Here is a 15340-nt window from a genome sequence, read left to right as displayed (position 1 = left end):
GGTATGACGCTACAAGCTTGGGAGAGTTTCTCCCGTTCTTCTCTGCAGATCCTCTCAAGCTCTGTCAGGTTGGATGTGGAGCGTCACTGCACAGCTATTTTCAGGTCTCTCCAGAGATGTTTGATCGGATTCAAGTCCGGGCTCTGCCTGGGTCACTCAAGGACATTCAGAGACTTGTCCTGAAGCCACTCCTGCATTGTCTTGGCTGTGTGCTTAGGGTAACTGTCCTGTTGGAAGGTGAACCTTCGCCCCAGTCTGAGAACCTGCTCCAGAGCGCTCAGGACTTCATCAAGGATCTCTCTGTACTTTGCTCCGTTCATCATCTTTCCCTGACTAGTATCCCAGTCCCTGCCACTGAAAAACATTCCCACAGCATGATGCTGCCACCACCATGCTTCACCGTAGGGATGGTGCCAGGTTTCCTGCAGAAATGTTTTGGTACCCTTCCCCAGATCTGTGCCTCAACACAATCCTGTCTCTGAGCTCTACGGACAATTCCTTCAACCTCATGGCTTGGTTTTGCGCTGACATGCACTGTCAACTGTGGGACCTTATGTAGACAGGTGTGTGTCTTTCCAAATCATGTCCAATCAATTGAATTTACCATGGGTGGACTCCAATCAAGTTGTAGAAACATCTCAAGGATGATCAATGGAAACAGGATGCACCTGAGCTCAGTACATAAAACATGTATATATATAGTATTTATTTATTTATTTTTGTTCAGAAAACTTGGAGGGCCAAGTTTAGGGAACCCTGGTTAAACTAAAGCCACTTCCTCGTCTGCAGCTGCACTGACATAAAGAAATCTGGACAGGTTAAATTCCCCTGGTGGTCCTCCATGATATTTTGGCTTATCTTGTATTTTTGGATAAGTGATGAAGGAGAGGAAGCCATTTAGACTATTGAGATGCACCTGGTATGTCCTCTTCCAGTGCAGTCTTCACTCGTCAGTGGTTCTGTGACCTCACAAAGGCCTTGACGTGGCAGTGTTTAACTCAGGACTTGGCCAACTGTCAAGGTTTTTAAGATGGCTGCCAGGTTGGCGAGGTTGTTGTGAAGACAATCTGGGGAAGACCGACTAGCACACTAGCTAACCTTCACGATCCCTTTCATGTGGCGCTTCGGGTGATGACAAAGCTGGATGCCTCACTGATAAGTGTGTGAAATGAACCTTGGGGAGGTGGTGGTGTGTTTCTCTCCTCGGGGGCCTAGAGAGGCGGGGCGGGGCGGGGGGGGGTTGATAATGAGAGAGAATGAGGGAAGGAGAGATGGGAAGTGGGAGAGTAGAGGAGACAGACTGGGACACTTGGCAGCAAGGGAGATCTTTTTGGGGAGACCCAAGGTTTTATTGACTCTGGGTGGCTTACTCACACACTGGACACAGCTGTCCTGTGTCTCTCCACACTGGTAACTCAGGATGGAGGCGAGGGGGGAGGGCAAGGGGGGATAGCCGAGCAGGCGAGATAAATAATGGGTCTTTAGGCCTCAGAAGTCCAGCTTGTTGAAGTCCCCCCATGGTGCACATTTTGCCGTTTGCCCTAGTACTACACAGCTGATTCAAATAATCTAGGTTGATGATGAGTTGGTTATTTGAATCAGCTGTGTAGTGCTAGGGCAAAAACCAAAACATGCACCCAGGGGGGTCCCCAGGACCGAGTTTGGGGCACTGTGGTCAACAGCATGAAACAAGACCTAGTGGGAAAAGGCTCTTTCCATGCCAGCTCTAGCTTTCAGTGATTTACTAAGTGCTTAAACTAAGAGAGAGGGGAAGTTTTGCGAAATTTGCTGGACACTTGAATTATGTGACTCTCTGATTTACCCTGTTTTGTTTAAGGCCCAGAAATGTATTGGCAAGATTTAACCTAGCACTCACAGAGGTCATGCCCCGCCATGAATTTGATGAGATTGGAATGTAAAATCCACAAACGGCGAATCCATGAAAGGCAAAAGACGGTAACCCGCTAGCCTGAGAAGTGTTTGATTTCACCGCTGTATGAACAGTAGATTAATCTCAGATCATCTTCAACCTTCATCTCCCCCACAGACAGTATACCATGTGCTCTGTCTACTGTGTAAGCTCACATAATACACATTAAACCCTAAATTTAACCTAAAGAGAGTTTCTGGTCAAAAAAACGTTATCCTCAACTTCACTACTGCTCCTCATTATGTATTAACATCTACCATACTACCACATGCTATCTACTTCACAACTGAGGGCTACTCCACGGTACCATGTCCATACTGTTGACCTACATTAAACAGGGTAGCCTAGCCAGTGTGTGATAAGTTATCACTAGGTCACACTCCGGTCGTCGCTAATGGAAAGGGCTCGTCAATATCCCATTAGCCAGCTGGCTGTCCTACAGGTTCATGGGCAAACGACAAGCGGCTGTTATGGCCCCCAATAAAAGCTGACCTGGATAAGGAAGCTGGGGAAATACCGTGGTGCCAACGCACGTCATATCTAATGGCCTGTGGAGAGGCCCAGCGAGAGAGATTAGTCTATATGGTAATATTTGTCTTATAAAGGATGTATGAATAGAGCAGTGTGTAGTGTGTGTGTGCTGGACTTCACACTTTGGTTGGTTGTAGACTAGCCACACGTGAAGCAGAACGTTGTGGTAAGGTTGTAGTTAGGTTATAATAAGGTTGTAATAAATTACTTATCGCGCGTGTGTGTGTGTGTGTTAAAACTGCAGACGTTGCCCATGTTTCGTAGCAAGTGAGTCATGCACAAGACAGGTCGCGGTAGACAATTGCATGTGCGTGAATGGATTTAGAATTTTGGAATATTGATAAGTGGCAGTTGGGACATCAAGTGCGTCTAAATGCTCATTTTGGCTAAAACACTTGCAGACTCGAGTGATCGCTATTGAGCACAACAGCAAGTAGCCAGTTGATAAAGGGCTTAGGGGCCAAGTGTTCGGTTTGAGATTCAGCCTATGACTGAGGTAGATAGAACTTATTGGAAAACCGATTTTAAAAAATGGCTGTTTTAACATTAAACATTTTCCATTTGTCATGTCCTTAATATCCAGGTGACTTCATGCTGGTGGTCCATCCCTGGTCCGTGTGCTGGACTTGACTGTACGGTCACCTCACTGGCTTTGCATTGCGTGAGCTAAAACCCTGCTCCTTCTCCACCGCTGGCTCTGTTAGTCCTACTCTGCCAGGGAAAGATCCCTTGGAGGAAAACCAGTCACATCTATAATTCACACACTTCTGTGTAATATCAAATCCACCTTCCTCTTATGTAACGTTAGATGGATATAGCCTATTTGGTCACTTTAATGCTCTGAGAATTTCAACAGAAGGGTAACAGAGCTAGTGAGGTTTTCGGGCTGCTCTGATTGCTGCAGAAGGTCAACGTGTGTGCGCGAGATCAAATAAGGATCTTGTAGGGCTGTTGATGGTTGAAGTGGAAAACACGAGCACGGCTGATTTCTAATGATGTTTTCATAACAAACACAGACCTGCTTCACAGATAGCTGAGGAGTTTTCTAGGAGAAAATAAATAATCGCTTCAGCAGTATTTGACATTGGGATCTGAAGCCGTGTGTGGGAAGGAAGGACAGTGCAGTGGTAAGACGGTGACAGGGAGGGAAATGGTAAGGTAGCCTTGATACTGAAAGAAAAGGAGAGAAGAAGGGTGAAGGAAGAACAGGGGATCCAGTTTTACTTCCATTATTATTGAGTCATCCAGAAAGTCTACCTCTTTTCATTCCTCTGCTTTCTTTCATTCTTCCTTTACATTTCTTCTCTTCTCCCTTCATTTCTTTTCAAATATGTTTTTGTTTTCTTTCTGCGTTCCCTCATCTGTCTCAGTCCCTTTGCCTCAAAATCTCAAAAACATCGCTTTCCTTTAGTAAATCCAAATGCAGCTGGCAAAACAGGACAACACACAGCAGCCCATTAAATAGTCATGTGTGGCCCCAGAGTGACTCATCTAATGTAGGGGACGTGCCTCATACATAGCCACTGGTCTACTGTGTAATCCACTGGCATAGCCTTCAATAGAACACAACAGCTATTCTGGTGGGCCTTGAAGTCATGGTTCATCATCCATTTAGCGGTAAGAGAGCCAGAAGAACAGACATGCAGGTTCCCCATACTGCGACCGCAACTAAATGTTTTGGAAGCGGTCGTGGAAATGTTAGTCATAACGGAGGCTGAGTCTGTTGTTGTGCGTTCGTGCCGAAGGGTTTTGTGTATATATGGTTGTGATTGTTGGGTTGAAGAGAAGGCACGGTAGAGACAGAGGCGCACACACACACAGAGAGAGACGGACAAGTTTCCCTGAGGCTAATTGAGTCTACTATCCAGAAGACAAGGCAATGCTACTTCATGGAAGTGCGTGAACACACACACACACGCGCACATACACACTCTCAAGTATGATAATAATGTTGGAGGTTATGGAGGAGTGGAGGTTCTCATCTGTTAAGGTGAAGTTGGCAGAGGTGCCTGTATGAGCTAGTAGTCTAGTCATGTAGTCTGAGTGTATGGGTCAGTCAAGGAATCATTGACCCCATTCTTATCTATGAAAGCAGTTATTAAACAGGTGTTCTGGTCCCCTTGCATACCATTGGTATTGACAGAGGACGTCATTGTTCCATATCTGACCAGGTGAGCTCAGTCCCAAGAAAGGTGTGGTTTTCTCTCTATACAGTGAATGACCTGTAAATGAGTGTCTTCATACTGCAACTGAACTCTATACAGTAAACGAACTATTCTATAGGGTTCTAATGTATTCAGAACGTCTCAAACCTGCAAACACCAACCAATTGTATGGAAAGAACTTGGCGTAAGGGCCACAGATGGGTGGGATAGATGGTGTCTGTTGCAGTATCAGTTAAATTATTTCCACTACAGTTTCACTTTTTTTTCATAGTCATTGTCCTTTTGAAGTGCTTGAATCCTCGACAATTTGAATCTTCTGTGTGTGTGTGTGTGTGTGTTTGTGTGTGTGTGTGTGTGTGTGTGTGTGTGTGTGTGTGTGTGTGTGTGTGTGTGTGTGGCCACCGAGTTGGAACATGCAGGTGCAGGGAGAGCGGGACTCGCAAGCCACTGCATGCTCGCCTAAAAAGCAGATTGTTCAGAATTTGCTAAAAAGCTCGTTATCAGCACATCTTGCATAATGGCGGAGGCTTATTCTCGTGGGCTACGTAAATAGTGGTGCTTTCACCTCACATTCCCTCTGGCAACTGATGCACGATGGTCATGTTGGTCCATTACAACGTTGGTGATTTACCACTTTGTTCCTTTGTGAACTTCCTCACAACCCACATTACTAACCTATCTCTCTTTCTTTCCATCCCTCTATCCACCCACCTGTACCTCACTCTCTCTCTCTTTCTTGATCCATTTCTCTCTCTCCCTCTCAAACACTTTTCCTTAACTCTCTCTTTTCTCTGTCTTTATACATCCCTTCCCCTCTCTCTTCCTCTCTCTCTCTTCCCTTCGCTCTTCCTCTCTCTTCCTTTCGCTCTTCCCCTCTCCCCCTCTCCCCTCCCCTCTCTCTTCCCCTCTCCCTTCTCCTCTCTCTTCCCCTCTCTCTTCCCCTCTCTCTTCCCCTCTCCCTTCCCCTCTCTCTTCCCCTCTCCCCTCCCCTCTCTCTTCCCGTCTCTCTTCCCGTCTCTCTTCCTTTCCAGGTAAGATGCCTACTACTGATACAGGTGCTGGAGGGGACTACGTCGTGCCCACCCCAGGCCCCGCCTTCAAGGAGGTGTGGCAGGTCAAGGTGTGGCCTAAAGGGCTGGGCCAGGCCAAGAACCTGGTGGGTGTCTACCGGCTGTGCCTGACCGACAAGACGGTCAACTTCGTCAAGCTCAACTCGGACGCGGCCGCCGTGGTCCTGCAGTTGATGAACGTGCGGCGCTGCGGTCACTCCGAGAACTTCTTCTTCGTGGAGGTCGGTCGCTCTGCGGTCACGGGCCCCGGAGAGTTCTGGATGCAGGTGAGATGAAATGTAACACAAACCCAGTCTCTGAGGTTACAGCTGTGAATGGCTATGGTGTTTTGATTGTCAAGCAGTGTATTCCTCCTGATGCATGACCATTTGATGTTGGCTAAACTCAAAGGAAAGGTTACAGTAGAGAATTTGTTATGGATTTGGTTAAGGTTAAAGCATGGGTGCCCAATTACATTCAGCCGTGGGCAGATTTTTCATTGAGCGGATGGTCGGGGGGCCGGAAATCATTTTTTGCTCAGAAAACTTGGGGGGGGGGGGGGGTTAAGATTATGGATTAGAGGATAGAACATGTGATCGACATGTGGTTGTAAGCCCATAGAGTATGACTGTGTTCTGCCTCATGCAGGTGGATGACTCAGTGGTGGCCCAGAACATGCATGAGACCCTACTGGAAGCCATGAAAGCCCTGAGTGAGGAGTTCCGCCAACGCAGCAAGTCGCAGTCCAACTCTGGGCCAGGTGGGGGAGCCACCGCCTCCAACCCCATCAGTGTCCCCTCGCGACGCCACCACCCCAACCCGCCCCCCAGCCAGGTGGGCTTCACCCGCAGGCCTCGCACCGAGCCGCCCGGAGGGTCTCGAACTGGCGGCAACAGCGCCAACGCATCGCCCACCCCCCGCCACAGCTTCCCCAGGTCAGGCACAGGGAGCGACGGGGGTAAAGGAGAAGAAGGCGTGGGGGGAGCGTATGGAGGTGTAGGTCAGAGTTCCAGTCCTACCACCAACGGGTCCTGCTCCACCACGCCCATCCTCAGGTCCAAGTTGGCTCGCTCTGCCTCCACCCCGACCAAGAACAACTCCCTGGGCCTGATGCGCTCCATCTCCACCCCAGCCCCCTCCCCGGCCCCCAGCCTGTCCTCCAGCTCCGGCCACGGCTCCGAGTTTGGGGTAGTGGTGGGTGCAACCGGAGGAGGGGGAGGAGCAGCAGGGGCCGGTGCCTACAGCCACCTTCCCTCCCACAACGTTTCCGTGTCGGGCTCCCCCAGCGACTACGGCTCCTCGGACGAGTACGGCTCCAGCCCTGGGGAGCACTCCGCCCCCTCCCCCAACATGCCTGGAGGGTCAGCCAGGTCAGGCCATGATCAATCGCTGAACGACGAGGCTGCTAACTACATCCTAATGGGCCAGCGTGGTGGTGGTGGAGCCCCAACATCTGGCACTCTGCCTGTTGGAGCATCCAGCTCAGCCCCTTCCCACCAGCCCCAGACCAAGAGGGTCCTGCGGCGCTCCTCTAGCCGGGAATGTGAAGCCGAGAGGCGGCTGCTGAGCAAGCGGGCGTCCCTGCCGCCCATGGCCCTGGAGCGCCTGGCCCCGCGACCACACAGGGAGGAGGAGCAGGATGAAGACGCAGCGGACTACGCCATCATGTCCCACAGCACCAGCGGCGATTCCTTCACCACTTGCATCTCCTCACAGAGAGACTCTGAGATGAGCCCCGGTGGAGGGGGGGGGGGAGGGGGATACCTGGACGTGGCTGTAGAGTTGGTTGGTAGTGGAGGTGGGGGTGGAGGTATAGTGCGGGATAATGGCTACATGTCCATGCTACCAGGAGGAGTGACCCAACCTCCAGTCTCCCTCACCCACTCGCTTTCAGTCTCCGTCGCCGACTTGGAGTCCAAGCCGGCAGATGACTACATGGCCATGACGCCGAACAACAGTGTGTCCCCCCCGCAGCAGATCCGGCCCCCTCCCGGCTCCGGCGACGGCTACATGATGATGTCACCCAACAGCAGCTGCTCTCCGGACCAGCGGGGCTGCCTAGGAGGCGTGGCCTGGGTGGACAGCAGCAGCACCGACAGCCGGGCGGGCAGCGACTACATGAACATGTCCCCCATCAGTACCCGCTCGGCCAACAGCAGCCCCCCTCCCCCCGAGCAACCCCCTCAGGCAGACCACCACACCCCGCAGAAGGCCCCCAAGATGGTCTACTCCTACTACTCTCTGCCCCGCTCCTACAAACACACGCCACCTGGTGGACACTTTGAGGACGGTCCCGGCCGAGGCAGGAGGCCCAATGGGGGCGGTGATGGTAGAGGAGTTGGCAGGGCGGTGGTGGTTCGTCAGGACCCCAATTTGGGTGCGGTCCAAGGTCGCCACCTGTCCCTCTCCTCGTCCTCATACTCCTCCAGCTCAGCCAGCAGCGAGAGCCTAGGGGAGAACGAGGACAGGGCTCTCCAGGGAGCAGGCTCCTCAGGTGGGGGAGCTCACTCTAAAGACATGGGGCTCCTCCAGCAGAGACGAGCGGCCCCCAAGCAGGGCCAGCAGGGGGGACACAGGACCCGGCCTGTCAGCCTGTTTGTGGACGTGTCCAAAGCCAACACCCTCCCCAGGGTCCGTGAGAACCCCCTCCCCCTGGAGCCCAAGAGCCCAGGGGAGTACGTCAGCATCGAATTCAAGGGGGACAAAAGCACTAGAGGAGGGCCAGGAGGTGGGGGTGGGAGGGGACTCAGACACGGGATGTCCCTGCCTCACGGCTCCAGCCAGTGCCCCTCACACCGGCCCGCCTCTTGCCTGGGGGGGTTCCTGCCCCTCTCCCGAAGCCCCTCCACCCCCCAGACCCCCCTCACGCCCCTCACCCCTCCATCCGCCTCAGAGTATGTTAACATGGACCTGCGGCCCTCACCGTCCCCCTCTCCCCTCTCCCTGACACCACTGGGCTTCCCCTCCTTCCCCACCCCTCCCACGCCCCCTCCCATGACCCTGGCCCCCAAGGCCCGCGACGGGGCTGAAGCGGGGCCCAGGACAAACAGACAGACTACTCCTGTAGTGGTCACTCAATCAGAGTCCCCTACCTCCTGCGGGGACTATACAGAGATGGCCTTCAGCCTGAACAACAACACCGTCCCCAGCGCCACGTCCAACAACAACTTCCCCAAAGCCCCCTCCCCAGCCAGGCCCTATCCCTCAGTCCCTGTCGTCACCCTGGGCCTGGACTTCCCCCTGCCTAAACCTGGGCCCAACCCTGACCACGGCGCTAAAGTGATCCGGGCCGACCCCCAGGGCCGCAGGCGCCACTGCTCCGAAACCTTCCTCGCCTCTCCCTCTCTCCCTCCCCCCTCCTCCTCCTCTTCCTCCTCCAACTCCTCCTCTGCCGCCTCTCTCTTCCCGGAGCACACCCAGGCCGTGGCTCGCCGGCTGGGGTTCGAGGGCATGCTGTGGGGGAACGGAGCGTCGGCCGAGCATCTCCCCTCGCAGTTCCTCCACCCTGGGCCTGGCCTACCCGCTGCCCAGGCTTTGTCCGTGGAGCAAGGTCTCAACTACATAGACTTGAACTTGGTCAACAAAGAGAGCCCTCATTCAGCCTTAGACGGGTCCTCAACCGTCCAGGCTATCCCCACTCGCCTCTACTCGTCCGTGCTGAATGGGGTGTCCGGAGCAGGCGTCGGGGGCAGTGGAGGCTCCAACCTCAACACCTATGCCAGCATTGACTTCTACAAGTCAGAGGAGCTGCGGACGCAACAGAACGGAAACAAAGACGGTACAGGTGAGAGTTCATTTCTACTCCTTTGGCCATATTTGGGGGGAAGTCTAAATGTCCTCTCTCTGTGATGTTTTGTGTGCAGCTTTGGTTGCTCTCCTGCTCTTCTTCCTATTCCACCCCTCTTTCTCACCCTGTCTCTCTCTTGCTCTCCCCCTCTCTCTCTCTCCCCCCTCTCTCTTTTCTGTCTCTCCCCCCCTCCATTCCTGTCTCCTGCTGCCACTGTCTACATTTTTCAGATGAAACGGTGGCATTTTAGATTTTGTCCATCTATGCTTAAATGCAGGCGCCGGATTACCCAGCAGTCACCACACACTGTCTATTTACGCCTAAATTAGAAGAGATATGGTGAGTCTGCTATCTTTAGCTAAGTACATATGGTTTTTATCTTAGTCTGTTTTGTCTAAAGGGCAGGCCTTTTTATTTATTTTTAATTCAATCTTTATTTGTAGCGATGAAAATGAAAATGTGCTTATATATTTTTTCATAGAGTCTCAAACTGAACATTCTATTGACACTCATCACATATTCATGCAAGTTTATTAACAGGAAATGGCTTCAAAATAGAAATTTGGAAAAAAGTAAATAGTTGGACTCATACTCAATATCACCAGCTGAACTCCTATCCTAGCCTTGCAATTAGCTCAATTTCTGACAAGCATGTTCTCTGAGGAGGAGACAAACGTTCGCAATGAGAGAAGCCACTGTCCTCCCTGACTTAGCCAGAATTGGCTCATTAGAGAAGTCTGTCTGCTGTTTAAATAGATAGACCCCAGTTAAACCCTGAGTGGGGATTTATAAGCCAGTATTAACTAGTGAAGTGTTAAGTCGCGCTAGGCTACCTAGACTTCAAACAGTGGGCCTTTATGGAGAACGTTAGCACCATTAGCTAGCCTCCACAGTTGGCCTTTATGGAGAATTCAGCACCGTTAGCTAGCCTCCACAGTGGGTCTTTTTAGAGGATTTTAGCGTTAGTGGTAGCCCACCACAGTGGGTCCTTATGGGAAATCTCTGGCTGTGCGCGTTAGCATGGTCGCGTCAGCAAGGCAGTGTGGGGGCAGAATGTTACACGATGGCTGGGAATGTTGAGAGGGGGCCAGCGTTTCACTAATGCACACTGCTCCCAAATCAAATGCCTCTGTACAGTGTCCCCTCCTCCCTTCATCCCTCCAGTCCATTCCGTCTCCCCCTTTTTCTTCCTCCAATAAATGATCCTTTTGTCCGGGTGTTTCTGCCGCAGTGGATTGCCAGTTACCTTCAGCTAGGCCAGGCTGGACTGAACTGAGCTCCTCTCCTCTCCCCCTGAAAGTGTTCTATCTCTCACTCTCTCTCTCTCTCTCTCTCTCTCGCTCTCTCTCTTACACTCTCTCCTGTCTCTCTCTCCTCTTTCAATCTTCTTTTTCACTCATTCATCCTTTATCCTCTTTCTACTCTTCTCCCTCTTCTCCCCCCTTCTTTCTCTCCTCTTCTCCCTCTCCTCCCCCTCTTTCTCTCCTCTTCTCCCTCTCCTCCCCCTCTTTCTCTCCTCTTCTCCCTCTTCTCCCTCTCTTCCTCTCCTCTTCTCCCTCTCTTTCTCTCCTCTTCTCCCTCTCCTCCCCCTCTTTCTCTCCTCTCACTGTCTCTTTCTTTTGCATCTTTCCCCTCCCTCTGTTTTCACATTGTGTCTCGCTCCATCCTAGAACGATGAGAGAAGGCAGATAAAAATCTATTTTGGGAAGTCCCCCTCTTATTGAGAAGAGAGGAAAGCAACTAGGATAGAGAGAATTAATAAAAGAGAGAGATAGAATGAGAGACGGTGTGAATGTAGTGTGAAGTACCCAAAAGTACAGATTGATCCGTGGATTACGGCGCGGTTTGGACGCAATTAATCGTTTCGTCTGTGCATTTATTTAGGCCTAAAAGTGTTTGGTCAACTAACTCCATGGTAATTGTGGGGATTTTTTTCTGGCAGGCTCCCCAGTGTGTGTGTGCGTGCGTGCGTGCGTGCGTGCGTGCGGTATGTATGCTCGTAGTATAGCCTCAAGGGGTCATTAAGTCCATGGGGGCACTTCCCAAACTTTAACAGCACATGACTGCAAATTGACACTAGAAAATGCAGGAGACCCCACTTTGAAAAATGATATTCCCTAGTTAACGCTGGGAATATTCATTCTATTTTAGTTTCCGCAGTCTGTGTCGCAACACATAATAACATGAATCTGCATCCTAATAGTAGTTGACACTAAAAAGTTGTATTCTATAACCATTTGAAGAGAAAAAATATTAATTTGTTAAGATTACAGATTTTCTCAGGGAACCCCATTTCAACTTTCGGTGACCCCACAAGGGGTCCCGACCCCAGATTTGGGAACCACTGACCTAGAGTGTGACCATTTTATGTGTTGGTTAATGGGAGCTCATACTGTAAATGATTTAGATGACAACTGCACTGTGAACACGTGTCCCTTCCTGAAGCAAACAACCGTGGGGTACCACCTCACATCTGTGTGTTTCAGCTACAGTACCTGGAGAAAGGTTCTTTCAAACTGAGTGGGATGGATGCGATGAGTGCATGTGTTTTTTCTCCTGATAAGTCTGATGATGGAAATCAAATCACCCTGTAGGCCATGCCAACATGTTCCAGGAAGACCTGACTATTAGCCTTCTCCTCACCATGCCGCTACCTGCCCCTCTATCCTCGCTCATTTGATATAAACTACCAATGCTAAACCGACACCTAGCCTCTACCCCGGGCCCCTACCCCCTACCCTCTGTGAGTTGCACTCAACCACTGACACAGGATCCGATACTTTTCAACCTTTTCATTTCAATAAATCGTATTTTATCTCCCTAAAGAGGTGGCACAAAAAGCTCAGAATAGTGAGACACAAAGCAGTGCAAGAAATGAGGTCACTGCCCATTTGGTATAGCCTGGTCTAGCCGGTATACATGCCAGTAGCGTGGCGCTGCCCTGTAAGACTCTGTAACGCTACCCTGCTTCATGGCAAGCCTGAGGGCGACATGGCATGTTGGCACCTCCTTAAAGCCCCATGCCACGTGTGGAACTCCTGCTTGCTCAGGGCACACACACACACAGGGGTCCACACACACACACACACACACACACACACACACACACACACACACACACACACACACACACAGGGGTACACACACTTGGGAGGGAGGGGAACAATAAGAACCATTTACCCAAATCTACCTCTCTCTCCCAAACCCTCTCTCACACACACACACACACACTCTCTTTCTCTCTCTCTCACACTCACACACATCTGGCCTCGCCTCGCTGTGCTGTGGTGGCTGCTCACCCTGTGGTAAGTGCCTCAAAGATGTGAGGGATAGAGGGAAGTTGAGCCGAGGTAGTTTAGAAGTATTTAATCCATCTCCCCCTCCCTCTGCACCCCCCACCAGAAAGAATGGCTCTCCTTGTTGTTGGAGTTATATTAGATCTGCCACCCAATACACACACTCTCTCTCACACACACACACACACACACACACACACACACACACACACACACACACACACACACACACACACACACACACACACACACACACACACACACACACACACACACACACACATACACATAGTGCCCTGACCATCACCTGGCTTAATGCAATGCAGCGTTCCATTTAGAGACCGTTTTACATAACAGGACTAGCCTATAACCCGTGGTTCCCCTGGATTACAGGACAGAATACTCAGACTAACAGACTGAGCAAGTCTACTCTGTCATTTAATCCCTGACCTGTAACCATAGCGATGCTTATTTATACGCTACCAGTATTTTAACTCTCCTTTTGGACTTGTTGGATCATGACTGCAGTCAGAGCACAGCAAGTGTACTGCGTTTGGTGTAAAAATACCCTACTTTTTCACATGGTAGTGTAGGACTGTTGCAGACCACAGTATCTGACTAGATATGACATTCTGTACAATTAGTTGCCCCTTGGTGACATTTTGTCACTATAAATATACAGAAATGTTACCAAATACTGAAAGTGACACCATTCAAAAAGTGTTTGGGAAACTGTCAAAAGCAATCGCCAATTGCATCACATGCGTCACTTACTGCCTTCTCATGGCTCATGCAGAAACAGAGGTTATCATGAAATTAATGCTGCTACAGATATTGCGTGATATGATCAGTTTTGATAACGTCTCCACATTTTTCCACTGTCAAAAGTTAGGCTAGTTTCTCTAATTTAGTGCATGCATTCACATGTAGAATCAGGATTTGACTGTACTTTGTTTTCTATTTCTAATGCCATCATTTATATGTCTATAGGCATAATTTCAATGTCTATAGACATAATTTCTATGTCTATAGCATCATTTCTATAGCCATAAGTCCTATGTCTATAGCCATCATTTATATGTCTATAGCCATCATTTATATGTCTATAGCCATCATTTCTATGTCTATAGCCATCATTTATATGTCTATAGCCATCATTTATATGTCTATAGCCATCATTTATATGTCTATAGCCATCATTTCTATGTCTATAGCCATCATTTCTATGTCTATAGCCATCATTTATATGTCTATAGCCATCATTTATATGTCTATAGCCATCATTTATATGTCTATAGCCATCATTTATATGTCTATAGCCATGTGAGTGAAGTCTGGTCCTGGAGGTCCCTAGGGACCAGATCCAGTTGTTATTGCTGGCTCAGAAAGGGTTCAAGTCAAGAGAAGAGAGATGGAGATTAGACTATGTTTGTAATCCTCTGTCTAGTTCTCCACATTTATATCCCGCTGTAATCTATTGTAATGTATTCTCCTCTACGTGCCAGGCCTGTACACCACGCTCAACGGCCCACCACAGATTATACACAGCCTATATTGGGTAAGATGTGAGCTCTGTTATGGATTTAACTCTAATCTAGATATAGAACTGATTACTATTGTCAGTGTTGCAGTTCTCTTAAAACAATGAATGTCCTAATTGTGTCTATGGCAGAATTGCCCTGGAAGTTCCACTGTTTTATAAATATAAAATACAATATAGAACTACATTATATAGCCGCTATATATTTCTAATGTAGCAGAACCTAACCCAGCTCAACCTCTTCCTGTTTTATTCATGTGTTGTTTCCTGTTAGGGCCAGTACATCTGTTCTATTGCCAGGTACAAATGATACTGGATATTGCTTTCCATAACTCAGTAGCTAGCTAGTAGTTTCAGCACTCTACTCAACCAGTGATCTCACGGTACATATACGTTTGTTACAGTCTTGTATGAAACCATGTCAAGGATATTTCTTTTTTTGTTCAAGCTCCCTGTTGTTACCCTGTGATGGTCTGAGTCTCACAGTCCCTTGTAAAGTACATAGTGGTGTGTTAGTGTGCATTCCAAATGGCTCCCTATTCCCTATGGGCCCTGGTCAAAAGTAGTGCACTACATAGGGAATAGGATTCCATTTGGGACTCAGTACTGTTTGGGTGATTTTATATTCGCCCGGACCCTGAGCACCACATTCCATTTTGTGACATCATCTCTCTGAGCCACAGATGTCAGTTCTCTCATTCCACCACATTGTCATGAAGTCATGAATCCAGTTTAATGTTAGTGAAGTAGCTCAATGTACCCCTACATGGGTGGACCACAGCCCAACTCAAAATCCCTGGGAGTGGGTGATCTAACCACACACACACACACACACACACCTTCGACCCCTGTGCCGAACTCAGCATGACAAGGGCCAGCCCAGCAACAGTCAGCAAAACTTAATGTGGTGCTGCAGCTTTCAACATCAGGGCACAATACGGTCCCAGCCCACTCTGGAACACAACACAGCATAGGCAGGGGAGGTTTACCCCCCCCCCCCCCCCCACACACACACACACACACACACACACACACACACACA

The 15340-nt window shown here is 49.6% G+C and overlaps 1 protein-coding gene across 3 annotated transcripts in view; it reads left to right on the top strand.

Annotated features, from left to right (window-relative positions):
* Positions 1-15340, top strand: part of LOC311132942 (insulin receptor substrate 1-B-like) — a 70709-nt gene that overhangs the window by 30661 nt on the left and 24708 nt on the right. Inside the window, exons 2-4 of one of the 3 annotated variants that reach the window (XM_084166332.1) lie at positions 5658-5962; positions 6324-9459; positions 9740-9801. In XM_084166332.1, coding sequence (XP_084022458.1) covers positions 5658-5962; positions 6324-9459; positions 9740-9786 — 3488 coding nt within the window. In that variant the 3' untranslated portion in view covers positions 9787-9801. Of the gene's footprint in view, positions 1-5657; positions 5963-6323; positions 9460-9692; positions 9802-15340 lie in introns of those variants that run through there. The other 2 variants (XM_084166333.1, XM_084166334.1) reach the window with 2 other exon arrangements.

This window comes from Coregonus lavaretus, assembly GCF_964263955.1.
Source record: "Coregonus lavaretus genome assembly, chromosome: 7".
In the NCBI taxonomy this organism is placed as follows: Eukaryota; Metazoa; Chordata; class Actinopteri; order Salmoniformes; family Salmonidae; genus Coregonus; species Coregonus lavaretus.
This window is presented reverse-complemented; position numbering and strand designations above follow the sequence as displayed.